Below are 18,386 nucleotides of genomic sequence, written 5' to 3' on the forward strand. Positions count from 1 at the left end.
TTTTGTAAGTTTAACAACGTAAGCCGTCTTAGCTCAGTGGTAGAGCGCGTGGCTTTTAACCACGTGGTCGTGGGTTCGATCCCCACAGACGGCGGGAGTGTTTTTTGTTTTTTATTAAAAAATAAATTCTTTTTTATGCTAAAAATTACTCCTAATTGTTTCTCTAATAAGCCTTTTTGCCTTGATTTAAAAAAAAAACTACAGTTTAGTTCTCATTAATAATCTTTATCTTTACATTTTAGTTTGATTTATGATTTTATTTTGATAAATTCAAGTAGTTCTTGTTAATCATATCAACTTCCTATTTATATTGTTTATAATTTTTATTTTGATAAATTTGTGGTAAAAGTTATCTATTTTTGATAGAGTTTTTCTATTAATTTAAGTTTTTTTTAATGCATATTTATTATGTTAATGTAGATGGGATGTCTAATTTATCTATAAATTCAACAACAATAATATGAAGTGTCGTATTATAAATGGGACCCGGAATAGAGTACTCCATTAGAAATCGTATTCTTACGTCAAGGAGGTAGATAATTATTTTTCTTTTGGATCCCAACTCCCTTTGTAGAGGATTACGTATTTGATTGGTTTGATTTTGAAGTGTATCAGATAAACTTGTTAGTATTGATTGTTATCGATTTAATCGTTAAGATTTGACACACACACAAAAAAAATGTATAAAATTACTTTAAAACAAAGTGACAAATCAAAACCCTGCACATGTGTTGACAAGTTGCATCTTGTTTGAAACAAGCATTACTATAGAATAACCAAGAGTTTGAGGTCATCAAAAATAAAAGTATGAACTAAAATCCAAGTCACATGCCAAATGAAGTAAATATAATTCTTTAATTTACAATTAGGTTACCAATTAACCCATTAGAAAAAAAAAATTCAAATTGTTAAAAACTAATAACCTCATAACAAAAACAAACAAAAACTTATCAAAATTGGTAAATTAATAACTTATTATCGATAAATCAATAACCTTTACTCAATTGGAATTATGAATATAGTTCGATTTTAAACAAATTTACTCAGGTAGATAGTATAGTTAATGACAATTTTTTTCTCAGAAGAATAATAACTTATTATTATTATCATTATTATTCTAACTTAAAATATGTTCTTGATACTATATTAAATATAACTTTTAAATATGACCAGAAAATAGAAAAAAATTACTTTCCAAAAATTAATTTAAAGAGTTTTTGGATTGACTTAAAAATTGATCAATTTTACTTTGTCAGTTTTTGACTTTTGAAAGTGTTGAATAAACATAAAAAATAAGTTAGAAAGTGTTTGACATAATCAAAAATGACTTAAAATAAATCAAAATAAAAAATAAATCTCCCCTACTTTTTATTTTTTGACTTAAAAATTATTTCAATCTGACTTTTTATTTTCGAATTGAAAATTATTTTTTGAGCCAATCCGACGATTGTTAATTATTTTGATAACAAAAAATTGAGAAGAAACCAATAAAAATACAATTAGTATTTTACCAACATAATTAGTTTGATTTTTTATTTAAATATTTAAAAAAGTAATGATCACCCAAGGAAATTACTATCTCAGGAAAAATACTTAACAAAAACATGGAAAACATATTATATTATATTTACTTAATACTAATAAATAAAAGTATTAATGAAATCTTTTCCCCTCCACAAAAAGAAAACCAGAAAAGCTTGAAGAGCAGTGAAGATGAGAATGATCAAGGTACTTCCATTACCATGTCCAACATACCTATATACCCCATCTTCACAAAATCGAAGCTTCCACTTCTTCAACCCACAAATCAAGAAGAGCTTTTTCTCTTTCTGCACTCACTATTTCACTCTCTGCTCTTGTCTTCTCTAGTGGAAATGCACCCACTACTTCAATTTCTTGGGCCAATCCTCAAGTTCCAAAGTTCTTGGAGCTCCCTAATTCTGGAGGTGTCAAGGCCTTGGACATTCGTGTTGGTGATGGAGAAACCCCCATTGATGGTGACTTGGTACCCCTTTTAATCTTTTTCCTGTGATGCTTTCTTACTCTTCTTCTGTTCCTAAATTTTGTACAAAGTTAGGATCATTTTGAGTTATTGGTAACAAAAATTGATTCTTGGAATTTTTTTTAGTGAAATATGTTTGTTCTTGCACATTGTCATCAGCTGTACAGACTTGTCTTCTCACTGTAATTGGACAGGTTGCAATTCATTATTACGGGAGGCTTGCTGCAAAGCAAGGATGGCGTTTTGACTCGACGTACGATCACAAGGATGAAACTGGTGAACCAATTCCTTTTTCTTTTGTCCTTGGTTCGGGCAAAGTGAGTTAACCCGTCTTTTACACTTGTCCATTGAAGTTTTTTCTTTTTAACTGAGCAAAGAGGACTCAATGTAATTTGTTGAACCTGAAAAGATTGAAATTTCTCCCAAGACAAGGTAGATGATAGGAGAATAGAGGATGCAGGGGATTTACCAAATTTTAAATTTTAAAAGTTAGAGTAGATCAGGGAAGATGGTGACTTGATATGGATACAACCAGAGTGGAAAAGGTAGCATGTAGCCACCAACGGTAAGTAGCATGTAGGAATGTGCATTCCTCTGTGTTGTTGTATCTTGCTATCATGTAGAAATGTGGTGAACAGCATGTGGGAGTATGCAGTCCTCTGTGTTATTGTTTTTTGCTATCATCCTTCAGATTGTTGGTGAAAGCACTATGTGAGTGAGTTTGCCTTTAGGCTGGTTAGTAATGATTACCCTGTAATTCAATTAAAGTTGTTTGAACTTATCCTTCCGTTGGCTATATGGCCCTATGAGATGCTCCTCTGGATAGATATTAACTAACTTGACATCTTCATGATTTAAGAAGGTAGCTAGTACATACAATATATACCACCACATTGAAAAGCTGCCATCATAGTATGATCCATATGAAAATAGCCTAAACAAAATGATGCTTCTAGACTAATTGATTCTATGCCTTTGTTGCTGTTACAATGTTTCTTCCTCTTTGTGGTCCTTCAATTTCTAGCATTACCTACAAAAGTGGTAAAACCTATAGTTTCTGGCACTACCTACGGCAGTGGAAGCAAACTACTTTGTAAAGTTATTTTGAAATGCTTGACACAAGAATGATAAAAGAAAAGTAAATGCAGTTAGAAAAACGAAAGAAGAAGGTTCTGGGCCAAGACTGCATTCAGGAAGTAGGAACAATGACAATCTAGCATAAGGTAGGACTGAAGGAACATTGGCTGGTAGGCGAGGACTACAACTATGGAAAAGTTCAAATGTAGGTTCAGGGTAAGGTGTTGTTGCCAATCTGTGTTATGAAAATCAGAAATTACTGGTTGTAATAAATCATTCAGAAACACGAAGTAACTGAGATTTTTAGAACCAGTAAATAAGATGAACAGAAAAATAATTGAATCTATAAAACTTACCAGAATCTGGAATACTTTTTTTGTGATAATTTAGGAAGAAAATTAAGTCCACTGAATTCACAGTGTCCCCTTAAGGAAATTATTCCCCTCTAGTATCCGAGGTTTGATTTGGATTATAACCTCCCAAAGTAAAATGATCTTAATCAGTAGAGTATAGATACCAAAAACTCTACTGTCAGCGAATCAATCCACAGTAGGAAAGTACACGAAGAAATATGTGTGTTTTAAGAAGAAGGAAGATCAGAAAAATCGTAAAGAAATATTCTGAAGACTGAATGGTATTTATAGGCAAGAAGAATATATTCTGAAAGGTTGCAACCCTTTCAGAATTGACACGACCATTAATGAAAGGTTGCAAACTTTCAAATGGTATTGACTGTTCCTGAAAGTTGCAACCTTTCAGAACAGTCATGGCAAGAATTTTTAAATATAACGGAATTTAAAACGGGTCACGCGCGCGGATCCGGGTCGGGTCGGGTTAACTAAAAAGTTGAAAACATTTCGGTTAACTTCTGTTATCAACTAATTAATTGAAAATAATTTTTGACCATTTAATTAATTAAATAAATAATTAAAATACATTTATCCAAAAAATTATCTCTCGATCGATCATTTGCCAAAGCCAAAGCCGAAGCGAGCGACGACGGCGCGAGGGGGGTCCCTCTTTCCAACCCTTTTAACAATTAATAGGAGTGTTTATTTATTTAAACTCTCCTATTTTCATTTCCATTACCGATGAGGGACTATTGCCTTTTTCATTAAAGCATTAGAGGACTTTTCAAGTTCCCAACCTTTCAAGTTCTAAACTTTTCAAATTCCTCTCCTTCCCTCTATTTCCCATCAATTCTTGCTACATACCCAACAGGTGTATCCAAGAGGAGAACATGATAATAAAGTAAGATGTTGAATGTCTTTTTTCTTCTTCTGTAATTGGGATTATCGCTAAAGTGCCAAAATTTGTTACTTCTGTTTTATTATTGAAAAACCCGTAGATGATGTTAGTTGTAAATATCCAACTCTACCTATCTCGCATATGTTTCCTCATACCGTCATTGTAGTGAACCTTCAAACGAGATATTTCCTTTTTCTGGTTTTCCTTACTTTTTTGGTCTTTCAGAGCAGGTGCTTGACTATGCTTGTTTTGGTTGTTTCAATTTGCTTTGATCATCGTTTGAGTTTTTCTGTCATGAATTCTTTCTACTTTGAAGTAGTATCTGTTCCACTAATCTGAACCTACTAAATTATATACAAAAATAAATTGTAGCAATTAATTCTACATCTTTGTCTATGTATTTATTGCAGGTTATATCAGGGATTGAAACTGCTGTGAAATCGATGAAAGTAGGCGGCCTTCGCCGAGTTATTATCCCACCATCTCAAGGATATCAGAATACATCCCAAGAACCCCTGCCACCTAATGTGTGAAGTTGCTCTTCTTCCTTTCTAATCATAATTTAGTACTTCTCAGTTGCATTCTTTTGGATAGATTTGGCAGGGAAGTGTAGTTAGTTTTCTAATACTAGAGCTCTTTCTGCATGAATTATGCTGTGGGGTACTTACCGAGCCTGGGTTTTGGAAAGTAAAAGGCATGGAATCATGTCTTTAATCTCCTTTATATGTTTGATGTATGTTAATCGTGTGAACTTTTACCCTTTTGCAAGGAGAAGTATTACTTCTCTACTAGTTAGTTAGCAGAAGAAAATTTGTTCAAGAATTACGTTACTCTTTAAGACATAATAAAATTATAATTCTACACCGACTAGGGTTATGGTGGAGTGGTAAGTATTCTTTCATCTTTAACCAGAGTTCTCGAGTTTGAGTCAAACAAGATTAGTTTGGGGATTATGTAGTCGACCTTGTTAGAGTCTTGAAGTGATTTCAGAGTCTTACTATCCCAGCCTTTTTCTGTTGGTTGATTCAGTCATTCATAATATCTGCAGTACAAAGGTCTTTAAAACTGATTGATTGTATTTATTTGGTGTTGAAACCGAGATTAATATTACTTTTAATATTTTTTAGGAAGAGACTAGGAAAAGTTTAAATCTCATCAAATATATTTCATTTGGGACTTAAATTAGTAAACATTTTCTCCCTCTTTCAGTATTTCGATCGGCAAAGACTTTTTACTACCATTTTCAACCCAACCCGTCTTGCAAATGGAGAAGGCGCAACATTGGGGACAGTCATATTTGATATTGAATTGGTCAGCATGAGACATCTCTGATCTCAGATCATTTAGCAGCCATGTTTCTCCACTTCACTGGAGTATGGAGCAATTGTTGTCAGTTCGATGACGATGGAAGGTAAATCTACTGTTTTATAGGAAATGTTGTACACATAATTAATGCTGATCACCTAGTACTTGAAGTATTTGAAACTGTGTTTCTTTAGAAGGTCTATCCTGAATCTCTACCACATATTCTTGACAATACTCGTAGTACAACATAACATGCATGTATAGTTATTGAATGCTTTATAGAGGAGTTAGCTCTAAGATGAGATAAATACCTCTAACTCGCGGTTATGTATGATAGAGATTCGTTAGCCTCTTAAGTCACAAGTTGTTTGTTTCTCTGCTTGACAAAGCTTCTTGTTTGTAGTTTTGCTCATACTGTATACTTAGTAGCAAGTTAAAGATATCTCATTCTTAGTCAATCATTGTTGTGCTTTCAGGTTTACAGATGATGAAATAGTGTTTAGCTAAAGAAGCCTCAATGAAGAGTTTGGTCCTATGATGTGCCAAATTGCCATATAAACAAAGGCAAAGGGGGAGAGCGCTTGAGGGAGTTTTTACAACTCTTTAGACGAAATAATACATGTACATATGTTCATTCAACTTGATGCAGACTTAAAAGAGAGTAAAATAAAACTTCTGAATCTTGTGATCTTACATTAACGATTTTGTAATTTTTCTTATTGGTCTATCATTTTGATCTTTGTGTATAAGATTTAGTTAACGATTAAATCAATAATCCAAATTAGATTATACTAGATCTTTATTTTTTATCCCTAATTATACTAGTTTTTTTTTTTCTACCCATCCGTGTGAATTGACTTTATTTTTCTTCTTTTTGAAATATTACTATTTGCTACCATGCAATTGCATCAACTTTGTTGCTTAACTAGAAAGAAAATAACTTCATTTTAGGAAAACTTATTTGAATTTGCTGCTTCTTGTATGAACAAATCATGAAAATCAGAGAAAACAAAGAAAATTGGAGAACCTTTTTTATTGATTAAATAAAAAATCAAACTATTAAAAACTATAAACTAATTAACAAAAATTAATAACAAATATCTTATTGATTTGATTATTGATATCCAATAAAACTATAAACTAATTAACAAAAATTAATAACAAATATCTTATTGATTTAATTATTGATATCCAATAATACATAAAATCCAAAGCTACTAACCAATAAGTGGCCAAATTGGCTAATGTTACATGGTAAAAATGTTCAAAAAAGTAAAATTCAATGGAAATGTTATTTCATTCTGTTAAATTTTCTTGCAAAAAAAGATTTTTGCAAAAGAAAATGCAAAAACCCTACTAAGCATAACCCTCCTACTTTGATCCTCATTCTTCACTGTGGCGTCTCATATACTGAGACGTTATTCACTTAAGACTAAGCGATTTTCATCATATGTAATATTCCCATTCAATTTAAGCAAATCAAGGTAATAAACTTTTTCCTATTTGTCACTATTTTTTTTTCACAATTCTTGAATTATAATAGTATTTGCTAGTAATTGTGCTAATTTTCTTGAATCAGATGGATATGTTTGATTTTTCTGTCATTTTCCAAATGCCCATCATTCTTAGGTTGAATAAAAATAATAAAGTCCCAATCTTTGGTGGGTTGATGAATAAGTTACTTTTATAGTAGTAAGTATGTGATAGCCATCATCCTTTTGCGAAATTGAATCATAAAGCCTTAATCTTGGGTGGGTTCATTGTTGAGTTACTTCTATTTTCATTGTTTATAGTATTTCATTTACTTAATTGTTCTAATGATTTTCAGCTGCATTTATGGTAAGGTGGCCTCTAAAGCTTTTCCTTTTTCTAATTATGTTCTGCTGATTTTTTTTCAGTTGATTCCATTGTATGTAGGGCCTTAATTGAAACTGTACATGCTTCTAAGTAGATTCTTAAGCAGTTTCCTTTCCGGCCTAGTGCCTGGTCCAGCTGTTTGGTAATTTTGTATTCCTAGCAACTTGTTGGTTTCATGAAGGAGATGGTAAATGGTCTACTATTGCTTTGTTCCATAATTGCTCCTCCTGAGGAAGACACAGTCTAGATCACTTCATGACTCAGACGTTCTGTTAAGCATACGGAATTGATGCATCAGATCACTTGTTATTACCTAAGATTTTGTTTTGGTTATCATAGTGTTCCATTATGTTAGTTTATTGCGCATGCGATGTTAGCTTGGGGTTCGTGTTATTTGTTTTCTACAAGAACATAATGTTCCTTTTGTGCATTTTTTTCAGTGTGCATGTTCTTGCAAAGATGTTGCGTTATCTATTCAAAATTGTCTTGATGATCTGTGAAGATATAATTCTGAAGATGTTCACTTGATATGATTTTTCCTATCTTATGCAGATTCTGTGGGTTTGCTGATAGAGAAGTGATGGCGGAAGAAGGTGGCAGAAGTTTTGCCCGAAGGAACCAATTGTTAGACATAGAGAAACAGGTTCATAAGTGGTGGACAGAAGGTGATGTTTTCAGAGCTGAACCTAAAGAATCGCCTCCTAAAGTGGGTGAAAAGTTCTTTGGGAATTTCCCTTTCCCTTATATGAATGGATATCTACATTTGGGCCATGCCTTTTCATTGTCAAAGCTTGAATTTGCAGCTGCATATCACCGATTGAGAGGTGCTAGTGTTCTTTTGCCTTTTGCATTTCACTGCACAGGAATGCCCATAAAGGCATCTGCTGATAAGCTTTCGAGGGAGATATCGAGGTTTGGGAACCCACCCGTGTTTCCTGTTGTGAAGGAAGCGGAGAATGTTGAAACAGAAGTGAAGGTTGAGGGTGAAGGAAATCAGGGTTTGCCGGGTGGAAACTTTAAAGGAAAGAAATCAAAGGTTCTTGCAAAGACTGGGGGTGTTAAGTACCAGTGGGAGATAATGAGGAGTTATGGTCTGTCTGACGAGGAAATTGCGAGGTTTAAAGACCCATATTACTGGCTAACTTACTTTCCACCACTGGCTGTAGAGGATCTGAAGGAGTTTGGCTTGGGTTGTGATTGGCGTAGAACTTTTATTACAACTGATATGAATCCGTACTTTGATTCGTTTGTGCGGTGGCAAATGCGGAAGCTGAAAGCCTCGGGAAAGATTGTTAAAGATCTCAGGTACACCGTATATTCGCCCCTAGATGGTCAGCCATGTGCTGACCATGACCGTGCTTCTGGTGAAGGAGTTATCCCTCAGGAGTACACTCTTATCAAGATGGAAGTTCTCTCACCTTTTCCACCAAAGATGAGTGTTCTGGAGGGGAAAAAGGTATATCTCGCAGCAGCTACACTGAGACCAGAGACCATGTATGGGCAAACAAATGCTTGGGTTTTGCCCGAAGGAAAATATGGGGTGTTTGAGATTAATGATACTGAGGTTTTTGTGTTGACTTATAAGGCAGCTCTTAATCTAGCCTATCAAAGGTTGTCTCGGATCCCTGAGAAGCCGAGTTGTTTGCTTGAATTATCTGGTCAAGATCTTATAGGTTTGCCCCTGAGGTCTCCCTTGGCATTTAATAAGACAATATACACTCTGCCCATGTTATCTGTCCTTACTGAAAAAGGTACAGGAATTGTAACTAGTGTTCCCAGTGATTCCCCCGATGATTATATGGCCCTACATGATTTGAAGGCAAAGCCAGCTTTCAGGGCCAAATTTGGTGTGAAGGATGAGTGGGTCTTGCCGTTTGAGATAGTCCCAATTATCAACCATCCAGATTTTGGAGACAGGTCAGCTGAGAGAATTTGTATTGAAAAAAAAATCAAGAGCCAGAATGAGAGAGATAAGCTTGACGAGGCAAAGAAAACAATTTACAAGGGTGGGTTTTACGAAGGAACCATGATTGTTGGAGAATTTGCTGGTATGAAAGTCCAAGAAGCAAAAGGTCTGATCAGGAGCAACCTTTTAGAGATGAATCAAGCAGTAATATATAGTGAACCTGAGAAGAAGGTCATGTCGAGATCTGGGGATGAGTGTGTTGTGGCTTTGACTGATCAGTGGTATCTCACTTATGGAGAATCAGAATGGAGGAAAGCTGCAGAAGAGTGTTTGGCCAGTATGAATCTCTACTCTGATGAGACACGGCATGGTTTTGAACACACTCTTAGCTGGCTTAATCAGTGGGCTTGCTCTCGCAATTTTGGGCTGGGAACTCGTATTCCTTGGGATGAGGAATTCTTAGTTGAGTCCTTGTCTGATTCCACAATTTATATGGCATATTACACCGTGGCACATTTCTTGCAGAAAGGGGACATGTATGGTAATGATCACTCTTCAGTGAAACCAGAGCAGCTGACCGATGAGATCTGGGAATTCTTGTTCTGTAATGGACCTTTTCCTGAAAATTCTTCTATATCTTCTTCTCTTCTCAAGGAGATGAAGCAGGAATTTGACTACTGGTATCCGTTCGATCTCAGAGTTTCTGGGAAGGATCTTATTCAGAATCATCTTACCTTTTGCATCTATAACCACGCTGCCATGTTCCCTAAACATTACTGGCCGCGTGGTTTCAGATGCAATGGGCATATAATGCTCAACTCTGACAAGATGTCCAAGTCTACGGGAAATTTCCGAACACTCCGGCAGGCAATTGAAGAGTTTTCAGCTGATGCCACACGCTTTGCTCTTGCAGATGCAGGTGATGGGATGGACGATGCTAACTTTGTCTTTGAAACAGCTAATGCTGCCATCTTACGTCTCACAAAAGAAATAGCATGGATGCAGGAGGTTCTTTCTGCAGAGCCATCTTTAAGAAATGGGCCACCATCCACATATGCAGACCGCGTGTTTGCTAATGAAATTAATATTGCAGTTAGGACGGCAGAGAAGAACTACAGTGAATACATGTTTCGGGAAGCTCTGAAAACTGGTTTTTATGATCTTCAGGCTGCCAGAGATGAGTACAGGCTATCTTGTGGTTCAGGAGGCATGAACCGGAATTTGCTATGGCAATTTATGGATGTTCAAACGAGACTCATTGCTCCAATCTGTCCACACTATGCTGAATATGCCTGGAGAGAGCTTTTGAAGAAGGATGGTTATGTCATAAAAGCTGGGTGGCCTGAGGCTGATTTGCCAGATCTTACCCTTAAGAAGGCCAACAAATATTTGCAAGACACGATTATCTCGATGAGGAAGCTACTTCAGAAGCAGGTTTTTGGTTCAAAGAAAGGAAATGTAAATCTGAATAGCCAAAACAAACCTACCGTGGGCCTGATATATGTGGATGAGCAGTATGGTGGGTGGAAAAAGGAATGTTTGGGGATTCTGCAAAGGAAATTTGACACTTCAACCGGCTCCTTTGCACCTGATAAAGAAATCCTCTCCGAATTGCAGAAGAGTGATATTGCACAGCAAGGCAATTTCAAACAAATACAAAAGCTCTGTATGCCTTTCTTGAAGTTCAAGAAAGACGAAGTATTGGCAGTTGGGGTTCAAGCGTTGGACTTGAGACTTCCTTTTGGAGAGATTGAAGTCCTTGAGGAGAACTCAGACTTGATCAAAAGACAGCTTGGTCTCGAGAGATTGGAGATCTTATCTATGATAGATGATGCCCTGGAGAGAGCAGGGGCTCATGCTGCAGTCGTGAGGCAGAATCCACCATCACCAGGCAATCCAACTGCAATCTTTCTCTGAAAAGAACATTTTTGCAGAACAAGTTATGAACATTTTTGTCCCAGCATCCTGTCTAATTACTTGTCCATGTATGGTTATGTTTTTTGGTTTTAGTGTTTTAGCCAATTTTCAGATTTTAAGGCCTTCCATTTGTTCAGACCAAATTTGTGATTGCTACTTCCATTTCTTCTAATTATATTATGTAACCTTTACTTCAGTGGATCTATAACACTAATTCAGTGAATGAGTTGATACAAAAGTGTATGATATTCTGATGTTTGTTAGTATTTCTGTTCCTTGGAAACCTTTTGACAATTATGATAAACAATGCAGTGTTCCTTGCCTTCCTATTATGAATAGAGTGTTTTTCTAGCTTTTTACAAATTTTTTTAATGACAAAGCGAAATTTTAAGTTGCTATCTTTTGAATATGCACAAGGTAAAAATTTTGATCTTATGCAATATCTTATAAATCACATTAGAGAGGTAATCCGCACTAAGCAAGCTCGTGTGATGAGTTGCAAACACTCACTTTTGCTAGCAAGAGATTTCGAACTTAAGACCTCGAAAGATCAGCTATACATTTCTTTTGGAAGATCATAAATTTAATTGCGCGCGATAAATTATTTATTTATCCATAAATATTAATTCTATTAGTATTTAACGAGACCAACTTTGATCAATTATTGCTTTTTCAACTTATATGTCTTAATTTATAATCATTACTTTTGATATGCTCAAATTTTCTTTTGCTTTATTCTTACTTAAAAATAGTATTTTTTAAAAAAAAATATTTGATATACCCTTCTCGAAAATGGAATACAAATTTTTCTCATTTTTATTTTGTCATTGGTTCTTCTACGTGTAAAGAAATTGTTTTATATTTATAATAATATTTTCATCATTTTTATAATGGTTTATTTGCAAAAAAAAAAAAATGTTTTTTTATTTAGTAGAAATTAGAAAATGGTGTTCGATATAATATTTGAGCTACTTTCGGTCACTTGCCTTGTATAGTGGTGGACTCGCTTTCTCTCTCTAAAAATTAAGAGAGAGAAAAAGGGCACAAGGATATAGAGGAGTCCATTAGTCTACACTTTTTCTCACCTTTGAATTCTTCTTTGTTTGCTTGCTAAGCAAAATCGAAGAAAACCCACAAAACCAGATCGGCGATCCACCGGAAAAGCAAGAAATCGGTTGTAAATGGGTCAACAGAAGGCTTTGATCTATGCGTTTGTCGGTCGTGGGAATGTTATATTGGCTGAATACACAGATTTCAGTGGTAACTTCAACTCCATAGCTTATCAGTGTCTTCAGAAGCTACCTGCTTCCAATAACAAGTTCACCTATAACTGTGATGGTCATACCTTCAACTACCTTGTTGATAATGGATTCAGTCAGTTCTCTTTCCCATAAAGCTCTTGTTTTATGTTGATGTTTTTGTTTCTGTTTCTGGGGTTGTTTCTATTGATGTAGATATAAAAGGGATCGAAGAAATTTTGAGTGATTATCCTTTCGTGTTTTTTGTTTATGAAAATAGTGGTTTTTGGTATTAACTTCATTTAATTTGTATTCTTAATCCGGAAATATGATGATGTAACGCTAGTACTGGGATTAAAATTGATCTTAAAAATAATTCTAGTACTGTGAAATATATGTTGTTGATTGTAGAGAGAGTGAAGTTCATCCCCGTATTCGTGGTTGTATTGGGGGTTCCCGGATTTTGTGTTCTAGGAGGGATTTTTTATCATTGCATCTGAAATTAGGGGAAATGAAAGGGATCAGTGGATTTGTAGATCAGTTCCCTCTGTGGATTAAGTTTTGTGTATCCATTTTACCACGAACTTCAGGATGTTCTGGGAGGGGAATGATTGTTTTAACTGTTTGTTCTTTGCTTTTAAGGGGTATTTCTCAGTTTTCTTTGGTGGTAAAGTGAATTGGTTCTTTTTCTATTATAATTGTTACAATTGTATTAGTGCTTTCTTTGCATACTTCTCTGACTGGTTGATGAAGTTGGATGAGTTTACTACTTCGGTTCATTTATATTTGTTTGATAAGCAATAAGATGTACTGATTGGTTACTGCATCACTTGGTTTCAATTTGTTAAAAAAATTGTTCAATTGAGGTTATTTGGAGGGAGTTTACTAGATTCGAGAGTTGGTTAAGATTTATGATCTTCCGGGAGTTCTGCTTCATTATACTGGTCTGAGATGCAAAAGTGAACCTGAGTAATCAAATGCACCTGATTTCATCGCTTTAGGTAATATTTTGTGCTAGGATGAAAACCATGGGTGATGGGACAGCAGGGTTCAAATCGCTACAGATACATAAAATGCCAGGGGATTCCTTTCCCTCTGTCTAAGACTTGGTGGGCACTGCGAAGAGTTCATCAGTAGTCAGTACCTATATGGTTTTGCTAACCTACTGCACGGAGGTAGTAGATTTGCAATGTATTCATTTTTTATTTTCCTTAAATACCCTTAATTGCTTATTACATTGCATAATAGAGAGACTTTTTGGTCTCTTCACAAAAATAACCCGACTGTCCAATATCATTTGGTATCTTCATTCCCTGTCACTCTCTGTCTTTTCTTCCCTGTCTTAATTCTCCTTCCAATTTCTCTTCACGCCACCCTCTCTGTAACACAGAGTTTTTATCGTCAACATCAATTAATTGATTCGGCCAAATACAATTTAGACTCCATTTATTCTCCTCAAATAACATGTTTTTAATCTTATAAGAAAACCAAACTCAACCAATCTTTTCTTTTCATGTGTTTTCCTGGCTTCAAAACTCTCTTTTCCTTGTTTCCTCCACAGATCCAGAAATCACTTGCATTAGAATAATATAATAATATAAGGAGAAAGAGGTTTCTGGCCAAAAACTAAAATTTGCACAGAAGAACAATTTTGGTGGAATGAATCTTTTAAAGATTAAGGGGAAAAAAGAGTCAGCGGGGGAGGAGGAGGGGGGTGAAGAGAAAGGAAGTGAAGAGAAGCAAAACGTTTACTACGTTCATGTAGTAGATTAAAAACCCAATCCCTTACCCACACACAGATGACACATATTTTACTGGCTTCACTTTTTCTGTGATCAACTTGGATGTTTTATGTTTGTCCACTGGAGGAAAGATGAGACTGGTGGTCAAGATCATTTAATTTACCATTTTGATATTTTTCATTTCCATGTCGTCTTGTGTCCAACTCTCTTCTACAGCTTGTCATGCCACTGGGAACTGAAGTCCCAGTTGTGTTTTCGTTAGATGCACTTTTAACTGTTTTCAGTTACTTTTAGTGCCTTGAAGGCACCAATGTGAAGTCTGTGATCATCATTAGTCCAGCTGGTTTTTTCATAATTCTTAGCAACTGGAAAGCATTTTTTGGAAAGAGACTAGATGGTATATTTAAGAGAATGTTTCACCTGCCAAAATGCAATTCCTTAGCTTCTTACTTTTCTGTGATCTGATGATTTTATATATACTCTCAAGTGAAGACCATCATACCTGAGTGTCTAACCGTGGAATTAAATAGCTATTATGAGAGGAGAATCTGAGTAATATTAGAAAATCGTTTGTTATTCTGCTCTCTTGCACTTCCAGAAATTTTCCAATGTTGATTTAGTTGATTAGTGGACTTACCTATGCTAACTTTATAATTCTCCATACAGCATACTGCGTGGTTGCTGAGGAGTCTGTTGGAAGACAAATTCCAATAGCGTTTTTGGAGCGCATTAAGGATGATTTCATGTCAAAATATGGGAGTGGGAAGGCTGCGACAGCTCCTCCTAATAGCCTGAACAAGGAATTTGGGTAATTTAATATTAAAAGTTTACTTTATTGGTATGTGAAGGCAGAGCTTTCTGTTGAGTCATCTAACTGTAGCACTCTTTTAAGTGCAGCCCTAAGTTGAAGGAGCATATGCAGTATTGTGCTGAACACCCTGAGGAAATTAGCAAACTTGCCAAGGTGAAAGCACAGGTGTCAGAAGTTAAGGGTGTTATGATGGAAAACATTGAGAAGGTAAAATGTCTCTTCATCTATCCTTTGATGGTTGATTAGTTCTTTCTTCCTTGTGTGATGTTGTTATTGAATCCCCATATAGTGGAGTAACTATGTGATTCATAATTGTTCTGAAGATTCCTTCTGCGAACTGTAGAAATACTTGAGCTAAATTTGTAAATTTCTTTGATCATTACGCTAACTTCCAAATGGAGGGAAACGAATATTGAGGATTCATATAGCCCAACCTAACTAGCTTGCATTAGTGTAGTTACTGATGTTTTACTCCACTCCATTCCACTGCACTACATTCTTAGCTCAATCCTTTTTGTATAGAACACTAATATTTTGTAGAGCCCAAGTTGATCAATTCATGCAGAATGACTTCCTGCTGAGAACTTGTAATGTGGAGTTTTTGGAATATTTACTAACAAAGAGGAAGTGATTACATTGGAACGGGATCTCAGGCAAGCTCCGTCAATAAAGAGTGAACTCAAATCTTCATCATTTCCTAGAATTGAAGATTGCATTATATAAACTCATTACATAGTTACATACAATCTTACTAATTAGTTCACTGAATAATTTTTAGGTGCATTACTTCAAGATAAACTATTAGTCTGAAGGGAGTCTTTTTTTGTCAACCCGATTATATAGTGTTATAATTATTATGTGATCACAAGGCTGGATCTAAGGCATCAATATATTTGGAGTCTTAATCGAATCATAAATTCCATTAAGAAATGATTATTGTGATTGCATCTAATGCTTTTCTCATTTCAAAACCTTTCCTTCATGTGTTATTATGCTTTTCGATCTACTGGTCGACATCATGAGAGTTGATGTGGTATGTTTCTTTGTTCGAAATTCTAGGTTCTTGATCGTGGAGAGAAGATAGAGCTTCTTGTTGATAAGACAGAGAACCTTCATCACCAGGTTATCATTTTATATTTATTTTTTTAAAACTTGCATTTAAATCCTTTTATTCAGAACAATTTAAATTAGATGGTTTCAATTTTATTTTACAGTTTGCTTTTTTTTTTTATCTTACTGTTTGGGAATGGGATTGACTCTTACTGGTGCTCAATCTTCACATGGACAACTTTCTTCATAGGATATCGTCATTACTTTTTGCATGTTAAACCTAACTTGAGGGTACTCTTAGCTAATGTTACTATGTGGTTTATACGTGAGCTACAAGTGAACAACTCAGTTCATTCTGAGTTGAGTGCCAACTTCACTTGTGTGTGTTTGGGGGGGGGGATCATAATATCTTTTGATTCTAACTTATCCATAGGCTAAGGTGGGTTGCTCTGTCAACAAGATGATGTCGCCTTTGATTTGCTTGATTGTTGCCTACCTTATTCTTCCATTAGTCTGACTTTTTCGTAACTCTATGATGTTGAGAGACAATGGTGCTCATATCTTCCTCAACTTAAACAAAAGAAGTTATATAAGTTTTTACTTCTTTCTTTATTTAAAAAAAGAGAGTATAATAAACTTACCTGTTTGCTTGCCCCCTTCTGTATGTTGTAATGAGATGTGTTCTAGTGCAGTATAGATGGACTATCATTGATGGTTGGCAACGTCTAAAGATATTACATGTATCCTTGTCAAGTTGATCAGTTTGTTATAATATTAGTTGTCAACTTATATAATATTAGTTATCAACTTATCCTCCCCCTCCCCCCCCCCAAAAAAAAAGATTTCTTATGATATTAATTAGCTTCAGTTTTCATTTAAGCAGCAACTTTGTTGTAGTTAACCATCATTATTGTATAGAGTTCTAGTGGTTGTTGTTTTTTCTTTTGCCCCAAAAAGAAGTCGGTGCCATCTGTACAAAGCACCAACCAATGCTAGTGGCTTCTTTGATTGTAACAGGCACAGGACTTCAGGAACACGGGAACCCAAATACGGAGGAAGATGTGGCTGCAAAACATGAAAATCAAGCTGATAGTGCTAGGTATCCTGATAGCTTTGATCCTCATCATTGTTCTCTCAGTTTGCAAGGGATTCAGTTGTGGAAAGTGAGGGAGGATGTGTCTATTGTGATGCTATAGTTGTATGAAAAGCTTTGTCCTATATCAGCATTTACAATTCTGTGAGAATAGAGACGATGTATGTTCTGTATGTATTAGCCTACTTACTTTTTTCTGTTTGTTGGAGCAGAATGGATCTGATTTTCTCTTCTTTATATTCTGGTCTAAATGTAGTAGTATATGATGCCCCCGCCATTGATTGAGAGGTCATTTTGTGCTGTTAGTGATTTGTTCCTTTTTTATTAAGAAAAAGACCTCCAATGCTAGAAACTCTTATCAATGAAATTCAAATTTTCATCCAGTTGGTTTTGCTTACCATTTTATATGTTGGTAACCCTACATACCCTAAGCATTGCTGAAGAATATATTTTTGTTTAGGCCACTTTGGCTGGTTTATTCAAGTAGCAATGCTAAATAACTAAGAATTGAGGGATGAGGTGATTGTAATAAGTGGAATTAAATCCATCTTATACAGCAACAACAACAAATGAGTGATTTTATAAGTGAGATTTGAGAAAAGCAAGCTGTACACAATTGATTTTTGTCAACCTTCCTCTTTTATTTGAGTTCATTAAGATTAACAATAAAAGCGAGTTCACACAAGACAATAACTTCCATTGTTTTTTATCTATAAAGATTTTATTACGATACAAGTATATTAATGTTCACTGAAGAACATTGTCATTTTTAATTTCCCTGCAACTCCGAGGCAGGGACTTAAAAACCTTATACTTGGAGTTAGAGGGTGTCTCTTGATACATATGTATCAAACATTTTTACTTTGGTACCAAATAAACTTTTTATGTGTTTTCGAAAAATTATCTCACTTTTATTTTTTTTGAAAATAGAAGTTACTTACTTCTTTTCAATTCTTTACCAAAAGATGAAATTTTTATTCAATTTTTTTTTTAAAAAAAAATTCTACATATGTTATATATAAAACAAACAAAAAGATCAACATTTCCTTTTAATTTCTTCTCCATCAAAGTAATTAAAAGGATAAATTTTAGGAATCACGTAATTTTATATAACTTTATTAATTTCTTAAAAAGTAACAC

General features: G+C 34.9%; 3 protein-coding genes and 1 non-coding gene across 5 annotated transcripts; all 4 read left to right on the forward strand.

Annotated features, from left to right (window-relative positions):
• Window positions 1–22: 22 nt before the first annotated feature.
• Window positions 23–94, forward strand: TRNAK-UUU. The gene has a single exon. It is a non-coding gene; the product is annotated as a tRNA-Lys (tRNA).
• Window positions 95–1,698: 1,604 nt separating this feature from the next.
• Window positions 1,699–6,426, forward strand: LOC107009019 (peptidyl-prolyl cis-trans isomerase FKBP17-1, chloroplastic). The gene is given in 6 exon segments (XM_015208269.2): window positions 1,699–1,761; window positions 1,763–2,005; window positions 2,197–2,319; window positions 4,738–4,854; window positions 5,537–5,738; window positions 6,109–6,426. Coding segments are annotated over 5 exon segments (654 nt in total). The 5' UTR covers window positions 1,699–1,713; the 3' UTR covers window positions 5,660–5,738; window positions 6,109–6,426.
• Window positions 6,427–6,895: 469 nt separating this feature from the next.
• Window positions 6,896–11,578, forward strand: LOC107008733 (leucine--tRNA ligase, cytoplasmic-like). Of its 2 annotated transcripts, none has more exons than XM_015207879.2 (2): window positions 6,896–7,116; window positions 8,042–11,578. In XM_015207879.2, the coding sequence occupies exon 2, from the start codon at window positions 8,070–8,072 to the stop codon at window positions 11,310–11,312; it is 3,243 nt and encodes a 1,080-aa protein (XP_015063365.1). In that variant the 5' UTR covers window positions 6,896–7,116; window positions 8,042–8,069; the 3' UTR covers window positions 11,313–11,578. The 2 variants fall into 2 exon arrangements, with proteins under 2 accessions (XP_015063365.1, XP_027770683.1); XM_027914882.1 differs by lacking the exon at window positions 6,896–7,116 and adding an exon at window positions 7,249–7,383.
• A 706-nt stretch (window positions 11,579–12,284) lies between these two features.
• On the forward strand, window positions 12,285–17,538 carry LOC107011509 (vesicle-associated membrane protein 721-like). Its single transcript, XM_015211035.2, has 5 exons — window positions 12,285–12,686; window positions 14,959–15,100; window positions 15,190–15,310; window positions 16,163–16,225; window positions 17,171–17,538. Exons 1-5 carry the CDS (start codon window positions 12,494–12,496, stop codon window positions 17,318–17,320), a joined length of 669 nt encoding a protein of 222 aa, XP_015066521.1. The 5' UTR covers window positions 12,285–12,493; the 3' UTR covers window positions 17,321–17,538.
• Window positions 17,539–18,386: the final 848 nt, after the last annotated feature.

Source organism: Solanum pennellii, chromosome 2, assembly GCF_001406875.1.
Source record: "Solanum pennellii chromosome 2, SPENNV200".
NCBI lineage: Eukaryota > Viridiplantae > Streptophyta > Magnoliopsida > Solanales > Solanaceae > Solanum > Solanum pennellii.